This window comes from Oryzias latipes, chromosome 7 (assembly GCF_002234675.1).
Source record: "Oryzias latipes chromosome 7, ASM223467v1".
Lineage (NCBI taxonomy): Eukaryota > Metazoa > Chordata > Actinopteri > Beloniformes > Adrianichthyidae > Oryzias > Oryzias latipes.
In genome coordinates this window covers 21,541,924-21,560,759 of record NC_019865.2, presented here as the reverse complement: position 1 = coordinate 21,560,759, position 18,836 = coordinate 21,541,924, and the positions used below count along the sequence as shown (strand labels likewise).

At 39.3% G+C, this 18,836-nt stretch overlaps 2 protein-coding genes across 2 annotated transcripts; both read right to left on the bottom strand.

Annotated features, from left to right (window-relative positions):
- Positions 1-826: 826 nt before the first annotated feature.
- Positions 827-11,252, bottom strand: LOC101169361 (YTH domain-containing family protein 1). The gene is made up of 6 exons (XM_004070856.3): positions 10,912-11,252; positions 10,603-10,633; positions 8,232-8,326; positions 6,492-8,108; positions 2,574-2,618; positions 827-2,259 (listed from the first exon to the last, which is right to left on the bottom strand). Exons 1-6 carry the CDS (start codon positions 10,939-10,941, stop codon positions 2,245-2,247), a joined length of 1,833 nt encoding a protein of 610 aa, XP_004070904.1. The 5' UTR covers positions 10,942-11,252; the 3' UTR covers positions 827-2,244.
- An 867-nt stretch (positions 11,253-12,119) lies between these two features.
- LOC101169111 (sodium/potassium-transporting ATPase subunit beta-1-interacting protein 3) lies at positions 12,120-18,626 on the bottom strand. The gene is made up of 6 exons (XM_004070855.4): positions 17,854-18,626; positions 17,001-17,138; positions 15,911-15,991; positions 13,292-13,489; positions 12,359-12,419; positions 12,120-12,139 (listed from the first exon to the last, which is right to left on the bottom strand). The coding sequence occupies exons 1-6, from the start codon at positions 17,905-17,907 to the stop codon at positions 12,129-12,131; spliced, it is 543 nt and encodes a 180-aa protein (XP_004070903.1). The 5' UTR covers positions 17,908-18,626; the 3' UTR covers positions 12,120-12,128.
- Positions 18,627-18,836: the final 210 nt, after the last annotated feature.

Sequence of the window (18,836 nt, the reverse complement as noted above, 5' to 3'; positions counted from 1 at the left end):
TTAATAAATCCTCCAAAAATTACAATTCCCAGCTCTTCACACTTAGCATTGAAAAACCCAAAAAATCTTTGGTAGATACCATCCAGCCATCTTCTGAACCCGCTCAATGCCTTTTAGGGTTACAGGGCTGCTGGAGCCAACCCAGCTATGTTGTGTGAAGGCAGGGTTTCTGTCAGTTGCAGCACTACACACTCACACCTGCAGGGACAACTTAGAATCATCAACTAATCTATATTTTTGGATTTTGGGAGGAAGCCAGGGTACCTGGAAACAACCCACACATGAACAGGGAGAACATGTAAACTTCACACAGAAAGGACTCAGTCAGGATTTGAACTAGGGACTTTTCACTGTAAGAGCACAAAGTAAGCACTGCCATGGGAGTCCTCTGTAGATACCCAGAAGTTTACAAATGTCCTTTACAGAACACAAAATTGCATTGAGGAGATCCTATCAGTGCTGTTGAAAAATGGCCTAATTAAAATTTACTATTAAGAAAACTGCCATGAATATTTAACTTTTGTCACACAAACACTCAAAGCAGCCGAGTTGCTTTTAAATTTATTGCTGGTCTCGTTTCTTGACGGGATCACAGCCAGTGTGAAAACTGCAACTTTTACAAATAATGCAACAATAAAAGCATGATTTAAGAACTTGTGCATAGTTCCCCATATATTCTAATTTAAAATCTTCCTATTGAGCAACAGTCTGAAATACAATGCCCTTGAGCAGTGGTTTGACTATAATCTAGATGCAGTCAAAAACACTTATAGCTAATATACACTAAAATCAAACTGAAGACCTTTTCAGAAGAAGTGAGACGGGAAACAGATGAGTATATCTTTAATAATGGACATGATCAAATCTAAGAATGTGATAGTGACCTCTGATACAATAGATATTTAATTCAAGGGTGACTTAAAACTTTTTTTTTCATCTTTTTTTTTTGCATAAATTTTATAAACTCCAATAACTGTAGTACAACTCTGATTGCGCCACAGTCGCACTCCCTCCTCTGTCACTCCTGTATACACACACAATACAGCAAGCAGTTAAAAAAAAAGTCACAAACATACAGTTTACCATATAGTCTATTCTCTGGGTTTTCATATGCTTGACAATCAGTTTAGTATTATGCTACAGTTTAACATTTTGAGGCGATCTCAGTTAGAAATGTGGTTACATTAAAGCTTACAATTTTACGATGAAGTGGACTTGTTATAGCAATGAAAACTATGAATTCACCAAGATTATGATAGAATAAAAGCAACAAAAAAGGCAAGAAAAGAAAATATGTGGCAAGCCTGGCTTCATTTTTTTAAGCAGCACATGCTACATAGTCTTCAGACTCTGCAGGAAACAGCAAATGACAAATTAAAACCTTAAATCATACAGCAGATTTGAACTTTTTTTTTTCTCCTATAGATAAGAAAGGAACCACTTTAAAGAGTGTTTTGATTTATGGACACTATTCCCTGAATTTCTTACAGATCTTGTGAGGTACAGTACTGCCAAAAAAAAAAATTCTTATACAACCCTGCTGCTAATATTAGGGTTATCCCAAAAAATAAAATATTCAACATGTTTCTTGTTGTTGTTCGACTGATTAGCCAAGTTTTCTACATACCTTTGAACATTTATAGACCCTAAAGCCACAACCTGCACAGAAACGTCTGTGCACACAGAAACTTTCAGACCTTCAAAATAAAATTCCCCTAAACGCAAAAAGAAAACGTTTTTCTTTTTTCTTATGAAAATGATAGGAAAACACTTGCCAACGCACATGTAGCAGACAGTTCTCAGTACAGTGTTGTTCACTCATTACAATGCACCATTACAAGCACTTGACATTCTTTCAACACACAAACCACAGAGTGATCAGTCACTTCAAATCAGCAGCATGAGCGTGCAGATATTTATACCGAACTGAAAATGTAGGGCAGCAGGTAACACAAGGCGTAAAAACTGAAGAGGAGAAAAGAAAGAAAGAAAGAGAGAAAAAAAATGATGTCACTGAAGCTATTCAACAGGTAGAACTAGCTCCATCCCTGCACGTACGTTAAAATCTGGGACACCCGGATGTGACTTAGCAGTTGCACATGGGGGGGGGAATTCAACTTAAATAGAAAATAATATCAGTTATTTATTTATTTTCTTAAATGTCTGTGTTTTCAGTTTTTATCTAAATATTGGTATGTCCATCCAAAGACAATAACAGATCTTTCAGGGTTCCTCTGCAACAGATTACTTCTGACGATCCTGAAATAGACGAGAGGAAGAACAAGATTAGACAGTTCAGCAAATACCAGTGACTTTTAGCAAATATTTTCAATTTCATAGATAATTATAATAAAAAGATGAAGAAAAAAAACTACAAAAAATTTAAACGAAAACAAGAACACAAAAGAAGCAGAAACGAACATCTATGGAAAATCTAGTAGCGACTCAGGTTAAAAAATAAATGTTTGATTATCTGTTGAACCACATTTTATGTTTTTTTATTGTTCTTAAATACTTCAATCCAAGACTAATTGTTCTTCTCAAAGACATGCTGTAAGGATAAAAGGTTTTACCTGATCAATTCTGGGTCGACTCTGCAGTGGAGCGGGCTCATAGCTCTGATAGGAAAACACAATATGTCAGAACACGTGGAAAAATCTCATCAAAAGTCATATCTTTACAGTAAATATCACTAACACTGAGTAGATGCTACTGGAAGAGTAAATAAGAAATGCTAAATACTATTTGGAGAAAAAAGAAAAAGAAAATGTTGGATTGGAGAAACCCTGACCCAAACCCTCTGAGGAGCGCCTAGCTCCAGATACAGCCGTACTCCACCATTTGGTGATTTCACCAATTGACTGTTAAAACAATGGACGACTCAACCCCTCTGTTCTCCTGTTCCCAAATCGAAAGTACCATTGGTGATACGAGCGCAGCCATGTTGAGGCCAGTTGACAGTGATTGGTCCGAGTATTTCTGAGTCATTGTATGTATGGCAACTACAGTGGGCCATTGCCATAGATGCGACGACTCAGAGCGACTCGGACTGATCAATGTTGACTGGTTTCAACATGGTGGTACCTGTATGAGAAAACAAAGGTGATGGATTTTGGCTCATTTTGCGAGAGCTGCAGATAAGGCATTTTCTATGGGTGACGTCACAGCACGATTCGTCCATTGTACTTCCAGCTTATGGTTTGACCACCCCAATGCAACCCCTTAATGCTAAATGTCAGACAGAGAGGGATTGGATCCCATTTTTAGAGTCTTTGGTATGACTAGGCCCTGGATTTGAACTCACAACCTTCCAGTCTCAGGGTGGACACTCTACCACAAGGCCAGAGAGTTGGTACTCATACATGTTTTTGATTTTAGCGATTGTCTTTGAATGTCAACAGAAGCACGATGCAGGCAAAAATAAAAAGGGTGCATCCAGTTGGGACATCAACTGTCAAACACAGAGGAGGGAGTATGGTGGTTTGAGGATGTTTTGCTGCAACCAGGGTCCTGACTTGTTAATGAGGCAGCCTGAAGAAACACAAACATGACAACACAAAACTTCTCCTGGTGTACACCTTATGGGCTCATCTTCGAGCCAGATAATGACCCCTAACATAGATCTACGCTCTGCCAGAACTACCTGAAGACGCAAGATATTCAACGTAAAAAAAAAAAAAAAAACAATAGCCAGCACAGCCCCCAGACCTACTCCTAATGAGCTGTTTGGGAGAATTTTGACAGCAACGCAAACTACTAGTGTCAAATATTTATGGAGCCTACCGAAGGAGATTTGGAATAAACTTTCCGAGAAATAATTCATTTCTTTGTAGAAAGAACAAAGACATAAATGTGACCAGCTGTTATATTCGTAAAAAAAAGTATCTAAACCTTATATTCATAAAGTGTAGAGTACATTTAGATGATTACACTTCTTTCTAGAGTATTTTTGGCTTGCAGTACTTTAAAAATTCCTCAGCCTGTGTGTAGATTGATTAGAAAAGAAACTAAACTGGACTACTCTGAATTGATGGATGGATGGATGTTGTTGTGAAATTTGGCTCATTGAAACTTTGTAGAATGGTGTAAACAAGTTGCACTAACGATTCCAAAGCAAAATTAAATAATCACCAAATAATACATAGAAAATACGGTCATGCAGACACAAACACCTGTTAAAGCTAAGATGAAGAAGGCTCAAGAGGATAACAACCTCCACTGAAACATGAAACTATGAAATGAAGGTAGGGGGAGGAAAAAAAGGGCTTTTTGAACCTTTATATTATTTGTTACTTAAATTTCAATTGAAATAAAAAATATAATAACCTGCATTTTGGTAATATTAAATGTTTCCTTATTTGTCACAATATTTTTATAAACCTCTCCAATGAAATCATGACATACAATGAAATAACACTTTGTCTCCATATATTATTTGTAAAACAAAAGAATAAATGATTTTTTTTCAAAAGTTTCTCAAACATCAGCCTGTCAAATAGATCCCAGCTGAACTATTCAAAGGTGTTCTACCTGCAATGAGGATCTTTGATCAAACATTTTGTTCCACCAGCTGTTTTTTTAAAGCCCACCACAAATCCTGAAACATTAGCTTAACTTTTATTCTGAATTTCCTTTTGAATGTCCGTTTTAATGTGAATAATGCATAATTCAAGCATGTGTCTAAAGTTGTCCAACAGTATGGACAAGTATGGATTAAAATTTTTCATTAGAACTTCAAAACCAACCAAAAAATATTTACATATGAACCTTGTGAATGTCGTGATTTGCAAATCTTCTGTCCAAAAGAACTCAAAGTAGTAGAATAAATGATCCGTAAATGGTTTTACATACAACCCCTTAGCGCTGAATAGAAAAACTCCTCTGTCTCTCAGCCTGTGGTGGTCTACAGGTGGACAGTTTGAATTAAAGAGTATCTGAATTATAGAAATTAAAAGGGAAAAAAAATGGATGGAATTATTCTGTATTTTACTGATATGTCAAAATGTTGCAAACCACAAATACAAATGTGACATGTCTACAGTAAAGTCATTAGATCCTGAGGGGGGAACTAATGTGATGAAAATTAATATCAACCAACAATCACATTGTGGCTGAGACGTTTTTTTCCTTAAGAGAGAAAAAAAAACAATTCTAACACCGGAATCTAATAAGGGAAAAGTTTCCCTGTTTCCTGCTTAAATTATTGAGTTTCAGCTGAAAACCAGTTATCCAACCCAACTGATGCAATGAGCAGATTCTCCATCTTGGAAAAAGCTCTTCAGTAGTGTAGGAAAAGACAAATTACAAACACAAGGTTCCTAAAAGATCTGAAATCCTAATGCTAAAATGACAATAATGGCTGTACATTTTTTATTAAAACTGGAACGATTAGGAAGTAAAAAGGTCAGGAAAAAAATCTTAAGTGATTGGGACTGACAGAATTTTAAAAGAAATCATACCAATAAGAAATAGCTATAAATGAATGGATATGAAAAAAAATCTCAAGGGATTGTAACCTTTCAAAAGTTAAACATGTTTTACAAAAAATGCAAAAATGAGATGAGGACATGAGGTCACGGACACACTTCCGTATTTTTTAAGAGTACAGGTCTAATCTTTTCTACATAGTTTGGCCAGGGGAGGGACTTACATGTAAATTAAAAAAAATCTAAACAGTCAAAACCACTAGAGGGCAGTGAAGGTGTGTTTATTAGTATTTCTACTGACAGCATTGCTGCAGAAGCAGTGCTGCTCAGACTTCAGCCGGACGACGAAGTTGTTCCGAAGCGACACAGAGGATGAAGAATTCAATGGATTTAGTGATTTGAAGTGATATAAAGAGTTGAGTTAACTTGTGTGTTTTTTTATGCTATGGTCTTCTGAATAATTGTTCATATGTTGTGCTATTATACTACCTTCCGCTCATGTTTCATGAAGCTAAATAAGCATCAGTGTGTTACGGTAGTGAAGAGTGCAGATATTCAGTCTGTAATTGTTATCGATTCCATTATTATGATTTGCCTTTCAGGATGAAATGTCCGTCCCAGGTCCTATTTTTTGTTCATTTTTTCAGAAGAGAGACTTATATATGATTTTTTCTTCTTCATTATGCTTAGTCTTTGCTGCTGCGACTTACACTCCAGAGTTGTGCTGTCATGAAAGTAACAAAAGTGTCTATTCAGAAGTGTCTATATACTTTTTCCCTGGGTTAAGGTTGGGATTACGGTTAGGGTTGAAACACCAAACAGTTCCTCAGCGCGGCTGTTTCTGCAGCTCACCGCTGGATCAAATGTGGAGAACACTTTTCACACACCTAGTTATGTGACAGATAATGGGACTTTAACTTTAAGTTTAACTCTAAATACGTGCGACCAACAGCACCACCCCCTAAAAATACTTGTGGCCAAATTAATCTCTATCACTTTTTGTGCTGGTAACAGCCAAAACTAAAACAAGTTTCTTTTATTGCCAGGATTTTAGGAAATACGTACTTTTTTCACCACCTCCTCCTCCTCCTGCTTCTTCTCATAGTGGGAGAAGTCATCAAAGATGGAGGTGGTGTGTTTGTACTGGGCGATGATCTTCAGCACCTGCTTGGCCTTTTCCAGGGGAACCTCTTGAGTGTCCCGTGAGTTGGTGACTGGCTTGTTGTCGTTGTTCTCCAGGCGGATGTGGCGCAGTTGGCTGTTGGGAACATCTTTAACAAATAACCAGTTCACATCAAACTTGCCCTTCCACTTGTCCTGCGCCCACACCCCGGCGCTGGTGCTGTAGTCCACGGGCGAGCGCATCTCAGCCACGCCGCAGAAATGCCCGCTGCCGTTGACACTGAACAACAAGTAGACAGGACCTTTGGAGTTCATGGCTCTGAAGGCTGTGTCCAAACGCTTATTGCCGTGCTCCGTGCTGCACCAGATGGAGTACTTGATGGAGCGGTGGATGTCGTCCTCAGAGTAGCTCTTGATGATGAACACGCGGCCATTTTTCAGGTTCCAGTCAAAGTCCTTGGGGTTGTAGCTGTGGGCCGCTCGCAGCTTCTCCAGCACGGGGTGAGACTCCAATCCCACCTCTGGGGGCCCGCCTCCGACCCCTGCACCCCCGTTCCCCAAGCCGCCACAGTTGGAGGAGCCGCTGCTGTCCAAGCTGCCACCACCGTAGCACATATTGCGATTGCGTGGTGCTACCCAGCGGGTTTGAATGGATGGGACAGAGTTCTGATAGGATTGCGGATGAGGTGGAGGAGCTTGCATGGTCATCTGTTGCACGAGGGACTGAGCGGACTGCAAGGACTGCTGAAGGGGGGGTATGAGACTGGGAGCGTGAGAGTGTAGCTGCGGCGGATGCTGCTGATGGTGGGGCAAAGGGGGCCCTATCTTGGTGATAGTCCCCTTATTCTCCCATGTATCAATGTCTATGCTGTGTTTAATGGGAGGAGGGGGCAAGGCTCCTCCAATTATCTGAGTCCCAGGCTTGTTCTTGGTCTTCTGTTGCTGCATCTTGGCAGGTTTGCTGGCGATGGCAGCCCACGATGCAGGTTTCTGGGGGGGCAATCCGACTGGTGTACCACCATTGCCCGTGGCAACGGGTGCCGCCACACCAGCACCGCCTATCACTGAGCCTGCACTCTTCACACCTGAGCCACTTCCTGTCACATCCCCACCTATTTTTAAGCCAAGCATACCCTGCTCCAGGCTGTTCATGCCTGGAGCCTTACTTAGGGTGTCACTGTGGAAACCTGTCTGTCCGTCAGGGACCAGTGTGCCTCCTAAAGAGCTTGGCGGGTAGCTGTAGCTGCTCCCGTAGGCTGAATTCTGAGTCTGCTGGCCCTGGGAGCCACTAGTGCCCCAAGCTGAAAAGGCCGGATTCTCTGGGAAAAAGTTAAACCTGTGGGGGTAGATGCTGCTGCTGAGTCCGCCCGGCTGCCCGAATACCGTGTCGGGTATGAAGTGATGGTCGCCATTACTGAGCGGGGCATAGGGTGTCAGATATGGAATAGGTGGGTCACCCCCCGTAGACCAGGGAGCATCATTGAGAGGATAAGGAAATCCTATAGAGGGTGCATAGTAGCTGGACAGGTAAGGGTCTGTCATGGACTGATAGCTGTTGTTCTACAAAAAAAAAAAAAAAAAAAAAAAACACAATTTACATCAGATATCAAGCCAAAAAGTCTAAGTGATTATTCTGAAGGAAGAGATGCAATTAATTGAAGTTTTTTTTTTTTATGTTTTCACCTGATTAGACGGGCTGGTCAGATACGGTTCAAAGTCATTGTCATGCACTGTATCCTTCTGGTGGAGCGAGCCGTTCTGCACAGACACCGGAAAACCTGCAAAAAATATATATACATGTGCAACTCTTGTTAAAGCTGCATTTTAAAATCTCTCTTTGAATTCTTTCTTTTAACCTAGAAAATAAAGCAACAATCAGTAAAAGAAAAGAAAAAAAATCAAGGTTTCATCTATTTTAGAATTCAGTTCAAGGGTTCAGTTCAGTGTCAATTAGGGGGAAAGAAAACATCATAAATGTTCACTGACCAAAAGAAAAACAAGCTCCCTGCTCCGCTCCATTATGATGCATTCATTTGTAGACAAATAGATCTATGTTCGTCTTTTTTCTGCGCCTAACTGTTTTTTTTCTTTTAATAATTGAACGTTTTATTTGGATTTACAATACAGTGTTCCCTCGCTAGATCACAGTTCACCTTTGTCAGTCTCGTTTATTTCACTTGAATTTTGCATGTTTTTTTGTGTGTGGAGACCTTGTCAATCAATCTTTGTGTAGTGTCTCTTCAACAGAATGCTTCACTTTATTCAAGTCCCATAAATCTCAGATCCTGAGCAGATTTTATTGTTCATTCTATAAGACTGAACTTATTTTTCTATGAAGGTTTGACTTTTTTGGTATTTGAATGAGACAAAAGTGTGAAGATTTTAATGACTGTCTGATAAGTGTATCCAGTGCCTAGTGAAAGATTTTACCACCTTAAATCATCTGTAATCCTACTTTGCTGATTTCCCCTATGCAAGTTATTTTTAGAACAGAACAAGGGAACACTTGTACCTGAAAATGACATGCAAGACGGTGGCGATTTAAATATAATGTTCCACATACTACTGTTCTGATCAGCTGGGAGCAGGATAACAATATTGACCAGGCTTGAATCCATCCTGATTAAAGCCTGAGGCTCTACTGAGCCAGAGGAGTCCTTTGTACATTTAAAATGATCAAAGGCTCAAAGAGGGGGTCACATTATCTAAAATGACTTCTAAAGTCAGTGGTTTATTTCAGCAAAGGCCATTCACCTGCTTTGATCAACTTGTGCGCTGTAAATATGTTTGTTTTCACGTGTGCAGGTGAAATGAGTTCTAGTTTTTTCCTTCCATGTCATTTTTGGGGCTCCAAACAGTGGTTGCTTAGCTTCAGTTAAACAAAAAAAAAATACACACGCATACAAAAAAAGAAAGAAAAAAAAAAGAAAAAGTACAACTTCCATTTTGGAGAACACCAACTTCCACGTCCAGCATGAGACGGAGCACCATCCAACGTGCTGTCTGCAGCTATGTACTTTTGGGTTACGTGTGTGAGGGGCTGTAAACTAGCAAAAGAGCTTGTAGAAAGATGGGTTACGGGAAGTTGGGGCAGGCTTACTCCATGCCAACAGTCCCGCCCACAACTCGGAGGAGAATTTCTAATGAACTCCTGTTGCTCTGTCAAAACTGTGACCTAGAAAATTACAGATTTTTTTATTTTGGATTTAAAAAAAGCAATCATAATTAAAAGACAACTGGGAGCACTTTTAGAATGGATCAAAAGATGACCGGAATGGGTGTTTAAAAGTCCATTTACATGTTTTTACAACCCTTTTTTATGTGGGTCCTTAATCCATGTTTATGCTAAAAAATAATAGTTCCTAAATCAGTACTAATGTTAAAAAGGCCCAAAATCCACAAAGTTCATAGAAACAGCATAATTTATATTAAACATTTTAAACGTATACATACGAAAAAGGTCTGTTTGAGTATGAAATGTTGCAAAAATATGTTACAAATGCATTGATCCATGAAGAGGCTAAATCAAAGCAGGATTTAGGGTTTTAACACAGGATTTTTTTTAGATGCATGGTTTTAGAAAGCACTAAATGACATGTGGATGTCAAAATGACTCTTTTCAGTCATCTCTGGTGAGAGGAAGTTGTACATTTGATATGGCTCCAAATTGGTTCTAGCACCCTTAATAGACACAAGGCCGTCATAAAAGGTAAATATGGAACAATTGGAGGGAGTATAAAATGTCTCTGTACAATCCTAATACAGCTATGAATGAAGAACTACACAAGGATTGTGTAAAAAATTAAAATAAACTGTTGTATGTGTTCTTATTAGATATTCGGATGGCTTCCAAAATGCACAAAGATACAGATTAAGTGTCTCACTCGCACACGCACACCCACACATACATAAAACACAAACAAAGCCAAACGTGTTAAAATACTAGGTTATTTTCCAGGTGTGCATGTCAGGTGACTTTATCTGACCTTTTTTATGCAGGATGCTAAACAGGTTTGTGTGTGACATCTAGACACATGTAGCAGGAATGTCTTACCTTTGCTTGCATCTTGTCCTTTATTCGAGGTCTTCACAGTCCCAATAAAGACAGAAAACAAAGACAGCTTGTTTGGGTCATGGGGGATCACAGCATCACACAAATTATGTGTTCCAATCTGGGATAAATACGCAACTGTTTGATAGACAAACCCCACATTCTGTTCAATTGCCACTGAAAGTAGTGGTGCAGGCCTAACTCTCTAGCTAACCTCTCTTCCCTTTTGGCTAACTAGCTGGCTGGCATCGCTGTCACAGTTTTGCTTTCGCACCTGTATGCTAACGTCAGTGAACCCCCGTCGCTGCTTACCTGAGGGTCAATACTGGCGGCAGACATCATTCATCCACCGGGTGTTGTATCGGACGGGACCGGACAAGACGTGCACCGACCGAGCGAGCTACAAACTCCGCTGTGTGTGGAGAGGCTAGCAGGCTCTGCTCTGCTACAAATTACCCACAGTTCGCAGCAGCTGCCTCTGTTTGGCGTGTTCGGCGCGGCCCCGCTGGCACTGCTGGGAGTCCTGTCCACATGAATCCAGCTGGGCTTCAATCCGCTCCGACCCCTCAACGCCAAATAAAAACCCAAACAGCTTCAGTCGCCCCGCTGCTTCCTTACCCCCAAAGGCAGATTCATCCGGGTCCTGCAAAGCGGAACTGACGTTGGTGACGTATTCCGCGTTTCCATGGCTACCCGTAAGCAGCAGTTAGGTATTTTATTTTATTTTTATTTTTTACAGTATTTAAATGTAGAAAACAATACAAAAACGAAGCATATCATTTTTGGTTTTATTAATAAGACGAAATAAGAACAAAAAAGTATACAACTATTTTCCCTCAAAGGAGAAACCTTCTAACGAGACTAAAACAAGCAGGATATATTCATTTAAACATAAATACAATAGCAATTAAAATGGTAAAATCATTCAAATTGCAGATATTTTAAAACATGCTCCAAATATCTAATCAAAATGCAAACATAATAATAGTAATATATTGTTATAATAATAATAATTATATTATTATAATATTATTATTATTGTTGTTGTTGTTGTCTGAAACACATTAATGATGAAAATCCAGCAAATAAATAATAACAAAAACAAGAAAAGAATAATAACGTGCATATATTTAAATAGATTTAACTAAATTGGATCAGCATTTTTTCGACCAACACTAAGTAGATATAGTTTGTTCCAAAAATGATGTCACTCCAAAGCTGTTGGCATGGCACTTTTTTGTGGGATGAGGCATGTCTATTGTACTGTAAGTACACTCTGCAAAGCAAAGCAAAAAAAGCTGCAGCTGATTAACATATATAAAAAGATACAGGTGCTTCATAAACAGTCATTCATTCAAATATAGATCCATATTCAGGTTTTTTACTAAAGCCATAAAATACTGTAAGTCTTTTCATATACTATTATTTAGAGATGGTGACTTAAAGGCGATTTCTAAAAAGGGATGTTTCAAATCGACAAAAATCCCTTTCCAGCTTCCCAGCTCCTCTTGAAAATCTTCTTTTTGTGTCTATTTATAATCTAAGAAAAAAACAAGAATACATCAGTAAGTCAGGACATAGGATTCCTTTGTGACTCAGATGGAAAAAATGAAAATAAATGTTTTAATAAAACATGGTTATAGTTTTTAATTAACCAAAGAAATCCACAGACAAAAAAAACAAAACCCTTTTTTTTTTAATTCATATTAAAAAAAATTAGATTTTATCAAAGGATTTCAGTGATTGAGAATAAACTTACAACTCTCCTCCTCACTGGCAAATGAGCTGGCAACAAAAAAGGCATAAATTACTCCAAGGAGCTAAAAAGAATAGAAAAAAGAAAATAAATGTTAATTTTATAACCAATTTACTTTTATTGACACTTTATTTAATAAGTAGACAAGTTAAAGTCTCATTTTCTGTCACACTATGTGAAATTTGTTCTCCGCATTTGACCCATCCCCAGGGAGATGGGGATGGGTCATTTGGTGGTTTAATCCTCCAATCAACCCCTTGATGCTGAGTGTCAAGCAGGGAGGCATTGGGTCCCATTTTTAGAGTCTTTGCTATGACTTGGTATGACTCACGACCATCTAGTCACAGGGCGGCATAAAAGCAATTGACTTGAAGAGTTTCAATGATTTGTGTTTAATGTAGAATTGTGCTATCACTCATTCATCTTCTAAACCCATTTTTGTCCCTTTTGGGGTCACGGGGCTGCTGGAGCCAATCATTGGCTAAAGCAGGGAACATCCTGGACAGGTCGCCAGTCTGTCGCAGGGCCACAATCACACACCCATTCACACTTGCATTCGCACTTAGGGACAATTTAGAGTAACAAATTAACCTATGAAGCATGTTTTTGGACAGTGGGAGGAAGCCGGAGTCCTCGTAAAAACCGATGCATGCACGGGGGGAACATGTAAAGAAAGACGATTTTGCTTCAGGCTCCCCAGCCGGGACTTGAACTGCCTTCTTACTGTGAGGCAACCACTGTGCCACTGTGCAACCCCAGAGAATTGTGCTTATTGCATGTAAATTATACAACAAATAAAATACTTTTTACTTTCCATTTTTATTTCCTGAATTAAAAACTAAATCTACATTAAGTTTAAACTATAAACAAAAGTTTTGACAATAAAACAGCCTCTGCACATGATGCAGGAAATTATGCCATAAACTGAGGACTTACTGATATGAGGAGCTGCACACCACAGTGCAGTATTTCTATGTACTGATATTCCAGCCAGCAGCTCTGCACTGTGGTGAGCTCTGGGTTTTGTTGGTTCTGCCAGGCGGGAGATGGAAGGTTCTCGCTCCGACACCCAGGCCCATTGTCTTTCCACCAGGAGTGATGTGAAGACAGTCCCAGGGAGAGAACATCGCTGTCCTACATGTCAAAAAAAGGGACGTTCAAAGGAAACTTTTTAGGACAATCTTTAGTCAATGAAACAAACAAAAAATAACTTAAACATAAACAAGAGTTAGCGCAAACAAATATTCTAAAAGTTTTAAGAAAAAAATGTTAGCTAACCTGAATCTTTGACCCTACTGATGCCAATGTGCTTGGAGCCAGCGTGGCTCCAAAATTACCTTAATGCAGCATCAACTTGAAAGCAAAAACCTGAGTGATCTTTTATTCATAGCTGAAATATTACTTTAGTATGACTGAAGTATGGCTTTACACAATATTAGCAAAAGGGATTTTTAACTGTAAAGTTAGAATTGTTATCCTAGTCTGGGGTGCAAAGGTCTGCCTCCTTTAAGAATAGCTCACACATGTTTTAGATAATGGGATGCCATCTTTGGAGTTATTAGGTGAGTTGATTTGACACAAATGTTGTTTTAGTAAAAAAGAGAAGATTGATCTAAAACTATGCATACAATTAGTTTTATCACATTTGTTTTAACAAAAGAGAATAAAGTGGTTGAAGTGACAGATCTTCTGTGTAGGACTGGATGTTATCATCCCTAAGTAAATACTAAGGCAACGATGAGACACGGTGGCAGGCAAATGAATGATGACATCTTTTGGGTTCAACTTGGCGCCCTCCTTTTTCATGTTTCGCTGATAGGCCCAAGACACCTCCAGAGGGTTCAGCAGTGAATGTCAGCTTCCCAGGTTCAGCTCCATCAGCCACCAGACATTTGGAGGCCCAGGTCAGGTCCTTCCTCTTGATCCACAGCCACTGAATACCCTTGCCTGCCTTTGAACCTTCCCTCACACTCCCATCTCCCTGAGTAGTCTGGGGGTTGAGGTGGCCACAAACCCCCTGCAGCCTACTTCCACTGGGCATACCTTCACACTCCAGCCTTGATCTATGGCATCTGCTGCAAGTTCGGCGTACCTCAGCATCTTCCTTTCATAGGCCTCCTCTACCTCACCCTCCCTAGGTACCATGAGCTCTATGATGTATGCAAGCTTGTGCAAGGATGACCACAGTACAAGGTCTGGTCACAGATTGGTGGATGCAATCTCCTGTGGAAAGCAACGTTTTTTTGTCTAGGTCCGCCTGCGTTTTCCAGTCCCGTGCTCTAACCAGCTGTCCAATGTCAGCTACACGGGTGGTGTTGAAGGTGGCTTGGCCCTCACGGACAAAAGGTGTTAGGTGCTGATGAGATGATGAATGAGGAAGGGCGTTCATGCTTGTTCTCTTTCTTTCCAGCACTGTTGCAGGACACCTTAGCACCAGGTTGTGTCGCCAGATGTAACGGCCTTGACTGAGGCTGATCTTGCAACCCACCAAGATGTGCTTTAATGTTGCTGGGCTTTGACATGGAGAGCATGAGGGTCTTCCCCACACCAATGGCTTAAGTTTGCAGGAGAATGTAAGACATCATAGATAGCCCTGATTATAAAGCTTGCCCTGAACGCCTCCATCTCCCACAGGTCTTTCCAGGAGAGCTTCCTCTTCTCCACTCGTTCGCACACAATTCGAAACTTCATTTTACGTTTTCAAATTGGACAGTAAATTTGCACAATGTAAACAAATTCCTATAGAAATGTGGAAAACTTCTTACAGTTGTGCTCTTTGTTTAAATAGTACAGTTAAAAGCTGGAACCCACAGTCTTTTTCTGTTTTTTTTAGAGGGAATTTTGTTGCAGGGAATAGGTAAAAAGGGGCAGACTTTAGAGAAAAACTTTTTAAATATTGCTTCAGATTTAAGTTTATTCAGAATGTGCTGAGGCAGCGAACATAAGTGTAGAGAGAAAACAGGTTTGACTGAATTTTTTTAAGATTAAAAAAACTGAGGATTGAAAGAAACATTACATCAAAAGTTACATCTCTTTAGACTCATCAACTTTGATCTGTTGATGAATTTTCTTTTTCTGAAAAGTTCAAGCACTGATTTCAACATAAAAAAAACATTTTGTTAAAAAAAACAATAATTGGAAATAATTTATAAAAAAATTCTAAGTCAGCATGCAACAACCAAAAATTAAACACAAATATATGGCTTTTAGAAATGGTCTAAATTATGTTTTGAAAACTGTACCTGTTAAAGGGATACAAACTTAAAAATATGGGCATTTCTAATTCAAGAAACAGCTTCAAAATGCAAAAACAGTGAAAAATAAACTTATTTTATCATTACTTTGTGCATGTTTTTGGTTACAAACAGGAAATATAACCACCTTCAACATCCTGCTGCCTTACAGACAGACAAACTTTAAAGGTTTACTAGCGTGTTTGTAATTGTTGGTGGGTCCAGAGGGAAGCTGTGCATCACTTCCGACAGCACTATATTTAGGGGTGTGTGGCAGCACCACTCTCTAATTATCTGATGCTCCTGAGATCACAAGTCTTACCTTTGAAAGACCGCCCAAATCCAGGTAAAGACAGCTCACAAAGACGTTCCAGCCAATCCACAACAAAGTCCACAGTAGGTACTGAGAAAACAAAAGACAATTCTTCTGACATCCCTGTGAGAATGTGTTCATGGGAATATAAAAGACATCTGTTTAGTTCTGGAGAGAACTGTTTCCATCAAAGAACGCTCCGATGAAAATGGTGTTTTGGGTGTTTTTAACATGTTCCTTAAGAATTGTTCTCATAATAGGGGACATGTATAAAAAAATTAAGCTTAAAATTGCATTTCTGCGTTCTTCTTTATTCGTGTTGAATCAGGAACAGACAAAAAAGACTCCGTTTGAACAAGCGTTTTTAGATCTAAGTACGTCTTCGTTTTCTTCATCTGAGCTGGAATCTGGCTCAAAACTGTACAGCTGGATAGCTCCAACATTGCTCAACATTTTTTTTTTGTATTAGTATTATTAGGTTGGGGGGGTGTGAGGGGCTGTAATCTAGTGGGAGAGAGTGAAAATAGAGAGCTCTCAGTAAGCGGGAGGGGAAGGGTGGGCGAGGTTTCTCCACATCAACGATCCCGCTCACAACTCAGAGGGGAATTTTCAGTAAACTCCTGCTGCTGCGCAGAAGAAACTATGTCCTAGTAAACAACACGGGTTTTTAGACTTTGGCTAAAAATGGCATGTGTAATTAAAAGACCACTGGGAACGCTTTAAAATAAATGAAAAGATTATCTGAGTGAGACTATAATAACTTTTCTTTTTGTTTTAAAACAATAGAACATGCTGCATTGTAAAGTCTGAAACATCACAGTCCAATGCCTTGTTCATCATTCATTTACTCAAACTTTACATTCAGGTATTTGGTTTCATTTCTGCTTGCCATGATAACATTGTGCGAAATACGGGTTCAATAGAATCCCAATCTACAAGTATGAATCATGCAATAATCTATTCTGTATCTATAAATATGGCTCTGTCCAGGAAGTTATGCAGCCGCTGAACGGTAATCCAGGTTTGGAGAAATGTCATTCCTGGAAATATGAGCAAACTGGATCTTTAAAGAAAGTCCAGTGAGAATGAATTTCTTTACCATGATGACGTAGCGTGATCTGTACTGGATCGCACCAAACAAACCCAAGATGACCACGATGATGTGAAAGAAGTTGATCATGATGGGAGCCCACTGGAAGCCCAGGAAGTCAAAAGCCTGCCGCTCCACTGCAGATATCTGAAACACCAGCAGAAGTACACAGACCAACAAGTCAGTGTCAGCTGTGTGAGTGTGTGCATGCTTCTTTTTAACAAGTTGTCAAGGCAACTGAGTCGTGAAAACAAAGTGTGCTTGGGTGATGGCGTTGTGTCCTCAGGGGTTAGTCATGAAAGGGATTGGCTGGAAGGAGGACAAAGCCAGCACAGCCCCTCGTTGTCGTGGCAGTCACTCCTTTTCATTAGCACTTCTAATTAAAGCCTTTTGGCATGTGTCACAAAAACTGCAGTGATCGCCTGTTCATTACTCCTTCTGCAAACTCACAGTGTGATGAAAAATGAGTCTTGAGATAAACACAGTGCCTTTAAACAGCGTAAAAAAAGAGACAACAAAAAACTGCAGATGTTTTTCTTTTTTCTTTTTAAATTATTTGAGCATTTAACCCCTTAATGAAACCAAAAGTAAGTGTTTTTTATTTTAATAAAGTCAATTATTTGCCATACAAGGGGGTAATTATTACTAATGAATCCATAATAAACTTCTTTAAATGTTTAAATCAGTGCAAAATTAATACTGATTTAAATGGTTAAGAGGGTGAGAAAATAATAAAAACTTGTGAAGTATCATTCATTAAAACAGTTAATTCATCTGGCGTAACTTTTTTTTCTGGTCGGGTGCTACAAAGAGAGGGGCTAACATGTAAGCAGAAGAGTTCATACAGAAAAAAACATCTTACCAGCTGCACACAGCAAAGGAAGATCAGCACACAGCGTCCAGAGCAGCAGCCCATCTTCCTCTCTTCTGTGATTTATTTTTTTTTTTATAATAGACTCTGAGGCTTTTAAAATGTAAAGCTTTCCTCAAAATCAAAGACTGAATCTCTGCTGCTTTGCATCCATGGCCAGAGGTGTGAGCAGAGCCTTCTGCACTTTACCTCTGGAGGAAAATACTGTGTATGCATGATGACTACAAAGCAAGGGGGAGGGGAGGCTGGGTATGAGGGGTGATTCATGCCACAAGCAAAAATCTGAAATCAAAAGCATAAATCAGAAGAGTTTTTTCTTCATCAGTGTAACATCCTGCCTATAAGGTGTGTATTTTTTATTTATTTCTTTAATTTTTTTCTCTATGTTTGGACTACATTTAGTTCTATTCTGTGAAAACATCAGCATTTCAGAGAGAATCACCAAAAACCTACTTTGAAGTCGGATGGTATACACGAAATCTCTATTGAAGGAAAGTAAAACATTTTAATCTATTTAACTGTAAAAATTGAATTATTTAAACAAAACGTAAAATTAACAATCCCAGCTAAAGGATGGACACAAAAAAAAACCAGACAGGGACAACATATGTGATGACTGAGAAAATACAAACCAAAGAATAAGTCAAATAATTTAAAAAAGGACAGAACTCTTTCAAGTCCCAAACAACAACACACACCCAAATCAAAGTCTGTCCATGACAATGTTGAGGTAGAATTCAGGACAGACAGCATCAAAGCAGAGCAAAACAGCCTCAGAAGCCGCATATATTTATGGGGTTCATGGAATATGTGGATGTCGTCAGAGAGGTTTCTCGAGGAGCTGTCAGGCCAGAATTTGTTTTCTCTAATAAGTTGCATTTTAGCAAGTGTATTTGTTTACATGCTGTGACCAAACCACTGAACCCCAGCCTGGCAGCGGTTCTGGAGCCCTGGTAACAAGGCTGAGTATCGCC

Excerpts from the sequence above, each read along its gene's own strand:
- LOC101169361 (XM_004070856.3), bottom strand. The coding sequence starts at position 10,941 with ATGATGTCTGCCGCCAGTATTGACCCTCAG. Across the intron at positions 10,634-10,911 it reads CCGCCAGTATTGACCCTCAG|ACCTCGAATAAAGGACAAGA; the intron begins GTAAGCAGCGAC and ends GGGACTGTGAAG. Across the intron at positions 2,619-6,491 it reads AGGAGGAGGTGGTGAAAAAA|AGCTATGAGCCCGCTCCACT; the intron begins GTACGTATTTCC and ends TTTTCCTATCAG.
- LOC101169111 (XM_004070855.4), bottom strand. The coding sequence starts at position 17,907 with ATGGGCTGCTGCTCTGGACGCTGTGTGCTGATCTTCCTTTGCTGTGTG. Across the intron at positions 15,992-17,000 it reads GATCACGCTACGTCATCATG|TACCTACTGTGGACTTTGTT; the intron begins GTAAAGAAATTC and ends TTGTTTTCTCAG. Across the intron at positions 12,420-13,291 it reads GTGTGCAGCTCCTCATATCA|CTCCTTGGAGTAATTTATGC; the intron begins GTAAGTCCTCAG and ends TATTCTTTTTAG.